Raw genomic sequence first — 13,849 nt, forward strand, 5'->3', positions numbered from 1 at the left:
GATTTGAACCCAGGTACTCCTGACTCCAGGGCCACTGCTTTATCCACTACGCCACCTAGCCACCCCAAATCTGTACAATTTTAGTACATCAGTAAATAATATTATAATCAGACAATCTGGCATAGAATAGGTCCTTCACAAAACCCTATTAAGTGACTGGTTAAAAAATTTTTTTTTTAGATTTTTCAAGGCAATGGAGTTAAGTGGTTTGCCAAAGGCCACACAGCTAGGTAATTTTAAGTGTCTGAGGTTGGATTTGAACCCAGGTACTCCTGACTCCAAGGCCAGTGCTCTATCCACTGAGCCACCTAGCCACCCCTAAACAAGAATTTTTATCACCTCTATGTTCCTTAGTAAATCACCTTCATTGCTAGTAAGTGTAAATTTTCTTTTAACAAGGAATGCTGTATTTAAGGCCCAAGAATAAGTAAATGCTACATTCTCTATCAATATAGTGAGTCCTGAATATGGACTTGAATAAGTTTAAATACCTTATAATTTCAATCTTGTGCTCATTGTAAAATGGGAATAATTACATATGCTCTTTTTTCTTTCATTGAAGGATATTGTAAAAATATGAATCAATGAATATTTATGGCTCTCCTCTTATGTACAAAACTACACATGATAGCAATGCTAAGCCCTCAAAGAGATAAAATATAGCATGACACTCTTTTGTTTAAAAGCTCAGAGTATATTTGGAGAAACATAGCTAAAATAAAATTGGAAATAAGCTAAGTTTAAACAATGTTATAAGAAAGATCACAAAAGGCAAATGAGTGGTAGAGAAAGTTTCAAGAAAGGGTAATCAAAATGAACTAAAGAGAGATAGGAAAAACTTCATGAAGGAGTTCAGAATTCATCTAGGCCTTATGAATCATGCAGATTTTGGTTAGGAAAGAAGAGCTGGAGAAAAGTGGGTAAAGAATGAGAAAATATGTGGAGATAGGAAGATGCACAAAGTATAAATGGAGTAATAGTAAGTAGACAATTGACTAAAGGCAAGTTTAATGTAAGGGATTAGTGGAAGATGATGTCTGAAAATAGATAAGATACTAACTACGGTCAAAATGTCATAATGACAAGGCAAAAAGAGTCCTAAAAGTCATTAGAGTTCATTAATTTATAGACATACCCGACAGCCATCTAATAAATTCACAGGTGCTTGAACTGCACCTATATCCAGATTTTGTAGATTCTCAAGTAGTGAACCCAGGTTGTTGTTCATAAGTGAATTTTGTGTAGATTTGTCACTGTAACCTGAATGGATGTAAGAAATGTGACAGATATCTGAAAGAGTTTAATCTACATATCAAAATGCAATGAAGACAAGAATTAAAAAGAATGATAACAAATAAACAAGATACTCAATGATTGTTTTCCCTTGATGAACTTTATTTTTTTAGGTTTTTGCAAGGCAATGGGGTTAAGTGGCTTGCCCAAGGCCACACAGCTAGGTAATTATTAAGTGTCTGAGGCCGGATTTGAACTCAACTATTCCTGACTCCAGGGCCACTGCTCTATGCACTGCACCACCTAGCTGCCCTGAATTTTATTTTTCAATTGAAAATAAATTTTATATTTCAAAGATAAGATTCAGCATTCTTGCCAAAAGACAAGATATCAGATAACTAGATCTAAATCTGTTTATATACAAAGCTACTATATATTTTATAAAATGAACTAAAATCTGGTTCTCATAACATTTTTCTATTGTACAATTTATAAGTGAAAGCCTAATAATAATAAGAAGAAACATCTAATGACCCTATTAATAAAACAATTCTCATTGCAGTAAATTAATCAAGGGCAAAAAAAAAAAATAACAATTATGATGAGGGACTTACCACTAGCTTCATTGTTCTGGCCCAGAGCAATTGAAGAACATATCTCACTCTTTCTTTCTAATACAGGCTCTGTCTTGAACATGGCTTCATCTTGACAGAAACCCTTTTCAATACTGTGATAAAACCACTCAACTGTCACACAGTGTATATTCCATCTTTTGGCATATTCATATTTCTGACCTACCAAGTACAATAAAAAAAATTACAATTTTACTGAATCCTCTAATAAAATTATTTAAATTCTCAAATTCAAGGGGAAAAAAATCTAAAACCACAATTTTGGAAAATACTTTGTTACAATGAAAATAAGTTAGAGTGCTTTGTGGTAAAATTGTATATTTTTCTGGTCCTCCGATCAACCTCTCCACCCTGCTTATAATCAATATAGTAAGTTTATAAATAGCCATAAGAGTAGATATGTTAATGAATTAATCTCAATAAGTTAGTCTATTAAGTTAGTCATATAAGCTATTCTATTTCTCCTAAAATTGTATAAAAACAAGACCTCAAGCTCCTGCCCCACCCCCCCGCCCCGGAGCATTCTTTCATCTCTTATCAGTTCTATGCTGTTGTGTGATCCCTATTCTAATCCATGATTATTTGAGATATAATTCCTTTCTCTCCCCCTCCCCCATCCTCTTCTCTATGCCTGCCTTCCTCACAATTCTGTCCCCTGCTCCCATGCTATTTGCCTCTTTATTCCTTCAACCACCTGTTTCTGAACTTTTAGGACTTAAAAGTGTGACTGCCACCCACTTTCCCCAATGCCAATGCCTTTCCTAGTGAGTACCTAAAGAACCAGGCATACCCTTCCCCCATTTCATAATTTCATAAATTAATTAACAATTTGTCAAGAATATTGTCTTTTTCAAAAAGGATGTAAATTATTGTTCTTCAGTCATATCTGACTTGTGACCCTATTTCTGTTTTTCTTGTCAGAGAAACCTGGAGTGGTTTTCAACTGAGAAAACTGAGGCAAACAGGGTGGAGTGACTTGTAAAAGGTCACCCAGCTAGTAAGTACATGAGGCCAGATTTGAATTGAAGGAGATGAGCTTTCCAGACTCAGGTCTAGCATTCTCTCCACTGTACCATCTAGCATGTACCAAAATAAGCATATACAGACTTATTTTAATGTTAAAACCTTATAATGTATTCACATATGCATTTAAACGTATGAGAAAATGTTATGTATGTATGTCAAAGAACAAATGTAATAAAATCCAGTATTTTAAAAAGTGAAACTATTCTAACATCAAGTTGATTCAAATTGGGATTAATTCTATGCTGCATTTGCCTTGAATGCAGAGAAAATAGATTAAGTGGAAGAAATGACCAAATTAGAATTCTGTATCTGATATTCTTAAATGTCCTATAGCATTAGTAAAATAAATAATTATTTAATCTATCTTTATAGTGTACTCATTTTAGACTTACTTAGGACAATCATTCTGAGTACATTTCCTCTCTGAGGCAGTTCAGAAAATTAAGATAATAAAAAGGAAAGACGGTAGAAAGTCCCTCTCTCAAGTGCATCCATACAGATACTGAAGAGCTCAGAAAGACATTTACTAGAAATTCTATATACAAGTCTTTAACTTTACCAGAATCAGCACAGGAAAGAACATTCACTAGGAGTCATAAGACATGGGGTGGTGAGAATGCAGATTTGTGACCTCACTCTTGGTGCTGACCTACCTAAGTCATTTAACTTTTCTGAACTTCAGTTTTCTCATCTCTAAAAATACTTACATTATATTATCTACTTGGTAGGATGTGTGGTGAGGAAAAAGCTTTTTCATGAATGTGAGTAGCTATTACTCTTTTAGAAAAATATTAGAGGGTTTAAATTCTCTCACCACATTTTTTTTTTGATTCTTTGTTATCAATAGCATATCCTCCACTTCTCTGGTCCCTGGCTCATCATTCTTGGGAAGCAATTATGCTAACAAAACAAGCTGCCCCAATCATTCAGTGACTGAAGTGACTCTTAAACCAGAACAAGAATTAACAACTGAAAACCATAAAATTATTCAATTTAGTCAAAATGATATTATTATCATCATCTTCATTTTTTCTATCAGCAAAACTTTTGCCCCTCTCAACTCCTCTTTCCCCCAAATTGAGAACTAAAGAAAAACAAAACTCACTATAAAAACGTATAGCCAAATAAGAGCAATGTTGTCTGCCCTGGTCATGTCTAAAAGACTTTTGGGCAAATCAGTTAGAAAAAAGGTTTGCCTCAATTTCCTCATATGTAAAACAAGGGTGATAGCAGCACTAAAAGGTTGTTGTGAATGGGAATATTTGTAAAGCTCTTAGCATAGTGTCTGACACATAGGTGCTATCCAGGTACCTACAAAGTCTTTGGTGCTTCTAAAGTGGTTCAATCTAGGACAAAGTGTGATCACTGCCTCCTTGGTCTGAGCTCTAGAAGACCTGGGTCTGAGTTTAAGCAAGAGTAAAGTGCTGCTGGGTTCAGGCTCTATCAGTTAGATAGAAAGCCCAGCTGGTTCAGAGCAACAACTGTAAACTTCCCTTTGGCCTGGTATTTTTGCTCTTGTTATTTCTCAACAGGAATCACACTGGGTTAGAAGCTAGAACTAAGATGCCGATCTGCTTCTGGGGGGGATGTTCTGAGCTGTCTCAACTGTCACCCCTAGGTGTAGATACCCTCTGTACTGTATCTGTGCCCAGGAACTGAGAGTAGTGAGAGAAAGAGCTCCAGCTGGCACCTGTTCCTAAGCTCTGCATGAGGCAACAGTGTTCTGAAATAGTTCTGGGTGCTCCCCTTGCCCCTGGTCACAATCCCTAAAGGATGCACGGTCTCTGTCCTCAATGTTCATATACTATTCTGCCTGTATCCCTTTGATAACCTGGGCTTTAAAAATGACTGACTAGTGCCTTTTCTTCTATTTTCTCATCAGGATTTGATCTAGAACATTTTATAGGTCTGTTTTATTTTTGGGGGGGATAGGTAGGAAGCAGGAAGCTATCTGTATTTCTTCTTGCTACATGCAATCATGGCCCACAACAGCTATTTGAGGTTGTGGTTTATTTTTTGGGACTCATTTTTACCTTTTGGTTCTTGAACAATGAGATGTGTGCATTCATTCATCTGCAGATGTCCCATATATTGACCTCCATGCTCAACTGTGAGATGCTGAATTGCCCTTCTTTCCAGGGTACATAAACCACTCACACAGACCGTACAGCCAAAAAATAAAGGGCACTTGAAATCTGCCATATTTATATCTTCACATTGTGTCATAGAGCTGGAAAAAAGTAAAAAAAAAAACAGTGTAAGGAAAACAGTTACTGAACAAAATATTTACTCCAAAGTTAGGTTAGTAAATTTTTTACTTATGCTAGAACCAATCTGCTTTTTCTATCATTTTCTTTCCTAGCCTTTAGTTTTATAATCATAACATCTCAAGAACAGAAAGACAAAGTCACCTTCCTTTTGAACCTGTTATACATCTGGGCAATTCTCAAGATAGACTAATTCAAAGCAAACTAAATGGAAAGAGAGCATGGACCCCATAAGTCATCTAATATTACCTCAATTTTATAGATGAGAAAATTGAGTCCCAGAGAGTTGAAATGACTAGCCCAACATTCAGACACATTTCAGTTAACAAGGTGCTCTGATATCAAACCTAATACTCTTTCCACATCATAATACCAAGCATGGTCATTTAAAATCATTCTGTCCGTAAAAACTTTTCACTCTTCTGGGTATAGAAAAAAGAATGGTACTGAACCTGTTTAGGTCACCAAGGACTAAGAAGAAAACATATAAAACTTTCTTCAAGGGACCATGAGGATTAGTCTTTTGTTTATAGTTTGGGGTTTTTTTTAGGTTTCTGCAAGGCAAATGGGGTTAAGTGGCTTGCCCAAGGCCACACAGCTAGGTAATTATTAAGTGTCTGAGACCGGATTTGAACCCAGGTACTCCTGACTCCAAGGCCGGTGCTTTATTCACTACGACACCTAGCCGCCCCCTTTTTTTATTTGTTTGTATTTTTTTTTTTTAGGTTTTTGCAAGGCAAATGGGGTTAAGTGGGAGGATTAGTCTTAAATGACCTCATACATCATTTCTTAAGACCAATAAATGACATACTTTTCTTGTGACTTCTTCCACAGCTCTTTTATCCAAGAAGGAAGCATAATAGGTTTCCCTAGATGTGCAGCCACTAAATATTTTTTGCTGCCGACTTCTCCAGCAATAAGGTGAGTTACTGACATATTCAAATCTCTGCAAAACCGTCCACCCATCATTTGTACATATTTATGAATTTCTTTCTGGAGTGCCAAAAGAAGAGATAGGAAATATGTTAATCAATAGTTAATGTCCTTTTCTCTAGTATCCATTATTCCAAGCCCACAACAAAATAACATGTAACTAAACATCGAAGTTATATTAAAATGAATCTTTAAGAGAGATTAGAAAGAAAAATGAATGTCTTCTAATAGTCAATGGTTCTATTCAAAGGCACTTGAAAACATCTTTCAATAAGTCATTGTTTTGATTTAAAACCCTATCTCTACATTTTGATTTATAGGCATAGCTATTGAAAGCAAGCACTTAAGTATTATCAGGACAAAAATATAAAAAAGGAGAAACGCTGTTTCTGAGGCATGGTTGATAGTCACTTTATCTTAATAATATTTCATTTTTTTCCAATAGTATGCAGAGCCATTTTTCACATTCACTTTTCCTTTCTTCCCTCCCCAAGACAGCAAGCAATCTGATGTAGGTTATAAATGCATAATCATGCTAAACCTATTTCCATATTAGTCTTGTTGTAAAAGAAGAATCAAAAGGGAAAAAACCATAAGAAAGAAACAAACAAAAAAACAAATTAAAAAAGTTACAACAGTATGCTTTGATCTGCATTCAGACTCAATAGTTTTTTTCTGAATGTGGATGGCATTTTCCATCATAAGTCTTTAGAATTGTCTTTGATCACTATATTGTTGAGAAGATCTAATCTATCATAATTGTCACATAATGTTGCATTTACTATGTACAGTGTTCTCCTGGTTCTGCTCATTTCACCCAGAATCAGTTCATTTAAGTTTTGCCAGGTTTTCCTGAAATCTGCTTGCTCATCATTTCTTACAGAACAATAGCTTTTCATTGCATATACTCCAACTTGTTCAACTGACTGGTGAGTACTCCTTTAATTTCCAATTCTCTGCCAACACAAAAAGAGGTGCTATAAAAATTTTTTGTACATTTTCCCCTCTTTAATGATCTTTGGAATATAGGCCATTGTATTGCTGGTTCAAAGGTTATAACAGTTTTATAGCTCTTTGGGCATATTTTGAGATTGATCTCCAGAATGATTGGATCAACTTACAAATCCACAATGATGTATTAAGTGTCCCAGTTTTCCCACTCACTCTCCAACATTTATCATTTTTTTCCTTTCATATTAGCCAATCAGATAAGTATGAGGTGGGACTAGTAGTCACTTTGATTTAGGGGCTAGAGCAATTGTAGGTACCTATGATCTAAAGGGAAATGGTGAAATATATATCAGAGGCAGATGATAAGGAGTGTGAAACTACAGTTCTGTGATTGTAACTATAAGGTTACAATACCTATGAAGTTACAAGTAGGTTTCATGAAGTAAATTTGCATGAACATTATGAAATGCCAATGGTTAGGACAAGTTGTGAGAGGCACAACTCAATTTGGAGAGCAACATTTTGCTTATCATACTGCTAAGATGAAGCTCTTCATTTATTGTATGTAAAATAAAATTTAAAACATTTTGGGGTGTAGCTTAACTAAAAAAATTTCATATAAGTACAATGTTTATGTTAAAATTCTACTAAACCATCTTACCTTTGTAGCTTTGTCAAGGCTTGTACAAGAAACAATTATATCTGCCATAATCATATTGTAAACTGGATACTCTGATTTTGGAACACATCGTTGGTGCTGTATGCAAAATATAATTACTTGTGGGCCAACAATTCTGCAGCCAAGCTATAGAAAAGAAAAAAATTAACATCATTTAAGTAGGGGAAAAAAAGATGACTTTTTCCTCCCTACAGCTTAACTTCAAGCTGGAATATTTATCAGTATTCATACCTGTTCTTCAAAAATATGTAGTTTCACCAGTGTGAGTACTGTTTCAATAATCACTATGTTATAACTTAGTTATTGTTAGTTTGAGAAGTTATCACATTGTGGCCTACCTCTATTTATAATTTGCATTTTCACTAAACCTGATCAGCCGAGAAATATTAGGCATTTGAAATAGAATCAAAAAGCCCTGAGTAAAATACTACATAGTTGACAAACCTTTTGGAGATGATCAAAGGCAATGCTACCAAATGGTTCACAGATAAAAAGTGACTTGTCATTCTCTTTTATATTCAATGCCTCTTCTTCTGTGGGAATTTGAAGATGTTCTTCTGATAGGTATTCTTTCATAATCTGTAGCAAAATTGAAAGTATATTTTTGATTATACACATTTCTGCAAGCTAAATAATTAGATAAGGAAAAGAATAGGAACTGCTGCACTCAATGAATCTGGTTTTAAAGAAAGAATCAAAAGCTCAATTCAAGGATAATTTTTTTTTAACTACAAAATGCTATTCTAGTGGACTATGCCAAACTTCAAAAAAGTTCTAGTAGTGAGTACCTTGTTCTGTCAAGAATGTGTACATCTATGGGGTGGCTAGGTGGTGCAGTGGATAGAGCACTGGCCTTGGAGTCAGGAGTACCTGAGTTCAATTCCAGACTCAGACACTTAATAATCACCTAGCTGTGTGGCCTTGGGCAAGCTACTTAACCCCATTGCCTTGCAAAAAACTTTTTTAAAAAAGTGTACAACTCTAATAGAATGAAAATACAAGTGAAACTCCAATATGCTACATGAATAAACAGTACTATTTAGAAACACATTTTAATTAAAAATCCAAATTTTATTAGACAGTAAATATCTTGCTAAATCAAAGTCACCAAAACTTAGAAGGAAAATGAATTCACAGATGCAGGTACTACAAGCTAATGTCAATTGCACTTACCCCAAAAGCAGCCAAAAAAAGTTCAGAGTTTCTCTGAGCCTTCACAAACTTCACACACGGATCTCTCTCTTTCCCAGACATTTCTGACCTAAAACAAAATAAGATATGATCATAAGCAATGATTTTAAAATATACTGGTCACGATGGCTTTGTCATTGCCGTGGCAGAAGGAGCTGTCAGATGAAGCACTATGTTATATGACCCTTTCTCAGCCTTAAGGAGTTGTTTAGAGCCCTGAGAGGTTAAATGACTTGTGCAGGATCATCACATCGGTAGAGAGAGTCAGGCAGAAGCAGGAACTGAACTCTGGTCTTCCTATTTCTAATGACTATGACTCTACTATCTACTCTCATTCCTCAAGATAATTTAATACCACAGCAAGTACTGCAGCAACACAAAGGTCAGATTGGAAAATCAGATGCAAGGAAAGATCACTTATTGAGAGAGGTGCAGGGGAGGGTCCTTGGCGGGCACTTGCTGAGCCTCCTGGGCAGGGCCTTGCTCCTCCTGGGCGGGGCCCTGCTCCTCCTGGGCGGGGCCTTGCTCCTACTGGGCGGGGCCCTGCTCCTCCTGGGGGGGCCCTTTGCCTCCTGGGCGGGACCCTTTGCCTCCTGGGCGGGGCCTTGCTCCTCCTGGGCGGGGCACTTTGCCTCCTGGGCGGGGCCCTGCTCCTCCTGGGCGGGGCTCTGCTCCTCCTGGGTGGGGCCCTTTGCCTCCTGGGGTGGCCCTGCTCCTCCTGGGCGGGGCCCTTTGCCTCCTGGGCGGGGCCCTTTGCCTCCTGGGCGGGGCCCTGCTCCTCCTGGGTGGGGCCCTTTGCCTCCTGGGCGGGGCTCTGCTCCTCCTGGGCGGGGCCCTTTGCCTCCTGGGCGGGGCCCTGCTCCTCCTGGGTGGGGCCCTTTGCCTCCTGGGGGGGCCCTGCGCCTCCTGGGCGGGGCCCTGCGCCTCCTGGGCGGGGCCCTTTGCCTCCTGGGCGGGGCCCTGCGCCTCCTGGGCGGGCCCTTTGCCTCCTGGGCGGGGCCCTTTGCCTCCCGGGGGGGGCCCTGCTCCTCCCGGGCGGGGCCCTTTGCCTCCCGGGCGGGGCCCTGCGCCTCCCGGGCGGGGCCCTTTGCCTCCCGGGCGGGGCCCTTTGCCTCCCGGGGGGGGCCCTGCTCCTCCTGGGCGGGGCCCTTTGCCTCCTGGGCGGGGCCTTGCTCCTCCTGGGCGGGGCCCTGCGCCTCCTGGGCGGGGCCCTGCGCCTCCTGGGCGGGGCCCTTTGCCTCCTGGGCGGGGCCCTGCTCCTCCTGGGCGGGGCCTTGCTCCTCCTGGGCGGGGCCCTTTGCCTCCTGGGCGGGGCCCTTTGCCTCCTGGGCGGGGCCTTGCTCCTCCTGGGCGGGGCTCTGCTCCTCCTGGGTGGGGCCCTTTGCCTCCTGGGGTGGCCCTGCTCCTCCTGGGCGGGGCCCTTTGCCTCCTGGGCGGGGCCCTTTGCCTCCTGGGCGGGGCCCTGCTCCTCCTGGGTGGGGCCCTTTGCCTCCTGGGCGGGGCTCTGCTCCTCCTGGGCGGGGCCCTTTGCCTCCTGGGCGGGGCCCTGCTCCTCCTGGGTGGGGCCCTTTGCCTCCTGGGGGGGCCCTGCTCCTCCTGGGCGGGGCCCTGCGCCTCCTGGGCGGGGCCCTTTGCCTCCTGGGCGGGGCCCTGCGCCTCCTGGGCGGGCCCTTTGCCTCCTGGGCGGGGCCCTTTGCCTCCCGGGGGGGCCCTGCTCCTCCCGGGCGGGGCCCTTTGCCTCCTGGGGGGGCCCTGCGCCTCCCGGGCGGGGCCCTTTGCCTCCCGGGCGGGGCCCTTTGCCTCCCGGGGGGGGCCCTGCTCCTCCTGGGCGGGGCCCTTTGCCTCCTGGGCGGGGCCTTGCTCCTCCTGGGCGGGGCCCTGCGCCTCCTGGGCGGGGCCCTGCGCCTCCTGGGCGGGGCCCTTTGCCTCCTGGGCGGGGCCCTGCGCCTCCTGGGCGGGGCCTTGCTCCTCCTGGGCGGGGCCCTTTGCCTCCTGGGCGGGGCCCTGCGCCTCCTGGGCGGGGCCTTGCTCCTCCTGGGCGGGGCTCTGCTCCTCCTGGGCGGGGCCCTTTGCCTCCTGGGGGGGCCCTGCTCCTCCTGGGCGGGGCCCTTTGCCTCCTGGGCGGGGCCCTGCTCCTCCCGGGCGGGGCCCTGCGCCTCCCCGGCTTTACCCCCCAGGGGGCGGGGCTTGCCGCTCCCAGGCCCCGCCCCCGCAGGCCCGCCATGACGCGCCCTCGGGGATTTGAGGCGGGGAGGGCGCAAGCATGAAAGGCTGTCCCAGAGTCGGGGCGCACCCCCAGGCCTACAACCGGGGGCACCGCATGGCCTGGGGGGCCGGTTCGGTCCAGACAGCCCCACAACAGCACACTACCTCCCCCTCCCCCGAGCTTAGGCCCCTCGACAATAAAGGGGGGCCTGGGGCGCTTGGCCGCGGGGTTGTTTGGGGCTCGCGCTCGGGGGCAGCTCCTGGGGCCCGCCAGGCCCGGGGCGGCCCCACAACGGCCGGCCTCAGCCCCAGCACCACTCACCGCCTCCGACGTCCTGAGGAGACTGGCGCGACGCCCGGGACTCGGGGAGACTGCGGCTGCGCGGGAGTCAGACCGAGGCTCGGAAGCCACGCCCCCAGGTGACCCCTGCGTGGCCCTGCGAGGAGGGGGGGCGGACCCGGGGGAGGCCTCAGAAACGAATTTCCCGCCAACTGGGGCGGAAGTGACGCCGCTTGCGCCCCGTCGGAAAAAGGAGCGAAGATTCTTTTCCTCTGAAAAGTTAATATTTTATCAGGACGCCTTGGAGTTTCAGCCAAAGCGACGCAGCATTCGGGAATCAGTTTCAATCTCTGTGTATTTTTCAGCCCCACGCCTCGTCCCGCGCCATGCCTTCGCGCTCGTCTCTTCCTGGCTTCCTCCTTGTGCTCGGCGCCATTCAGATCCTCCCCTTCCCTCCCCCGGGCCCCCAAGGAAGAGAAGGGCCAGGGCCTAGCCCAAGGGGGTGCCTGGGGCCAGGGCGCCCCCGTCTCAGTGCCCTTTGGAGGCCGCATGGCGGGGACCACCAACACGGCGGCCATGGCCTGGGCCCGCAGCCTCCCCGCCGCGGAGGCGCGGGCCGGGCCTGGATGTGAGGGTCCCCGGATGTGCGGGCCACGTGGAGCCTCGCCCCTCGGGCCCTGCTGCCCAAGCCGGTGTGCCCCATGGCAGGGGCGGACAGTGACCCGAGGCTGGGGCACAGAGGCCCTTGCGTAGTGCGCCGTCTTGGGCAGTCTTTTAGGCTATCAAAGCTAAAAAGGCCTCATTCCAAGCTTCCTTCAGTGTCACCAAAGTTGGAAAAACTTGAACCAATATTCTCATTCACCTAAAAACCTGTTTGAACCTCGCAGAGTTATCCCTATAAACAGCAGATCAGTGAAGCCGTCATTTTCCTGAAAGTTCAGGGAATGGAGTCTTTCCACACCACCTTTTATTTCTGGTTTGCCTGAAGCCGGCCTGTGCTAAGGGCCGAGCTGACGACAGGCCCAGAAGGCCTGGAAGGGCCTGGCTTGGGAGATGAAGCCTTCTGCCTGAATAGGAGCAGACAGGAATTTGAAGTGGGGGAAAAAGAAGCAAACTGGATTTTACATTTTCCTCATAATTGTTCTAATCCTTAGTCCAATTTTGAGAGTTTAATATTAAAACATAATTAAACCCTGTATATCCCAGGCGAAAAAAGAAATAAGAAGAAATAATCCTTTTTTTACAAAAAAAAATTCATCTGAGTATATTCAATTGAACCTAAAGGCTATCGAATACTTTGTTTTGCTTTTCCAGCCTTGTTCTTAATTACCTTCTGGATCAAAATTTATTTATTTTTATTTTTTTGTTTTTGAGGTTTTTGCAAGGCAAATGGGGTTAAGTGGCTTGCCCAAGGCCACACAGCTAGGTCATTATTAAGTGTCTGAGACCAGATTTGAACCCAGGTACTCCTGACTCCAAGGCCGGTGCTTTATCCACTACGCCACCTAGCCACCCCTAGGATCAAAATTAAAAAAAAAATCATCTAGGAATATCATGTTTACTTGTCCTTTTGTCATTGTTCTTAGTAGAAATATATGGAAGCCTATCTATATACATTATGCACATCTGCAGCTATCTTTGTTCTTGGAGAAAAGTCTTAATTTGTTACTTTTCTCAAAGTTAAATTTACTGTTCCATTAAAATATAAAGATTTCATATAAAATTTGAAACTTAAAACACCTACATTTTTTCATATCACATCTTTGCCCCATCACAAACACTCTCATAAATATATATAAATATATATGTATATATATATATGTATATATATAATATATATATATCTTTCTATGTATCCTGAAAGGGGGATAGGACAAAAATGTGATGTCATAAGAATATGTCTTAAGCTTTTTAAAATTCAAAGTTCTAGATGATGTGGTGGGGTAGCAAGGTGGCCCAGTGGATAGGGTCCTGGGCCTATACTCAGGAATACCCATTGTCCTGAACTCAAATTTGGCCAAATCACTATGTGCCCCTTTGTCCTGCTTGCCTCAGTTTCCCCATCTGTTAAATGGGCTGGAGAAGTAAAGGGCAAAACTACTCCAGTCAACAAAACCATAAAAATAGGAAGTTTATCTTCCTGTCATATAATCACTAGTTTTTCATTCCTTCAATTAGAATGTCCTTGATTTTCTGGGGGCAAGGGCAAGATTGATAGTTCTTCTCTCAAAACTTCTTAAGAGTCCAGGCTCTTCAAAAGTGGTGTAGGACACTTTGGCAGGGGAGGGAGGGTGCTTAGCACAGCTGGCCAAAAGTTCCAGCTGAGGAATGTCAGACCCAGATTCAAGTCTTGGCTCTTGACCCTTCCTGCTTGTATAAAGGACCAGGGCAGCCAGGAGTTGGATGGCAGTGGAGGGCAACATGTAGGCCTTGGTTCCATGGCTGGAAAATA

The 13,849-nt window shown here is 43.8% G+C and overlaps 1 protein-coding gene across 1 annotated transcript in view; it reads right to left on the reverse strand.

Moving 5' to 3' along the window:
• Positions 1-12,097, reverse strand: part of LOC141494532 (DNA topoisomerase 2-binding protein 1-like) — a 32,376-nt gene extending 20,279 nt beyond the window's left edge. The window contains exons 1-8 of the mRNA XM_074195840.1: positions 11,440-12,097; positions 8,895-8,982; positions 8,166-8,300; positions 7,704-7,847; positions 5,970-6,151; positions 4,925-5,121; positions 1,848-2,027; positions 1,136-1,260 (exon numbers count right to left, since the gene is read on the reverse strand). Of these exons, the coding sequence (XP_074051941.1) occupies positions 1,136-1,260; positions 1,848-2,027; positions 4,925-5,121; positions 5,970-6,151; positions 7,704-7,847; positions 8,166-8,300; positions 8,895-8,982; positions 11,440-11,975 (1,587 nt within the window). The 5' untranslated portion in view covers positions 11,976-12,097. The remainder of the gene's footprint in view (positions 1-1,135; positions 1,261-1,847; positions 2,028-4,924; positions 5,122-5,969; positions 6,152-7,703; positions 7,848-8,165; positions 8,301-8,894; positions 8,983-11,439) is intronic.
• Positions 12,098-13,849: the final 1,752 nt, after the last annotated feature.

This window comes from Macrotis lagotis, chromosome 7, assembly GCF_037893015.1.
Source record: "Macrotis lagotis isolate mMagLag1 chromosome 7, bilby.v1.9.chrom.fasta, whole genome shotgun sequence".
In the NCBI taxonomy this organism is placed as follows: Eukaryota; Metazoa; Chordata; class Mammalia; order Peramelemorphia; family Peramelidae; genus Macrotis; species Macrotis lagotis.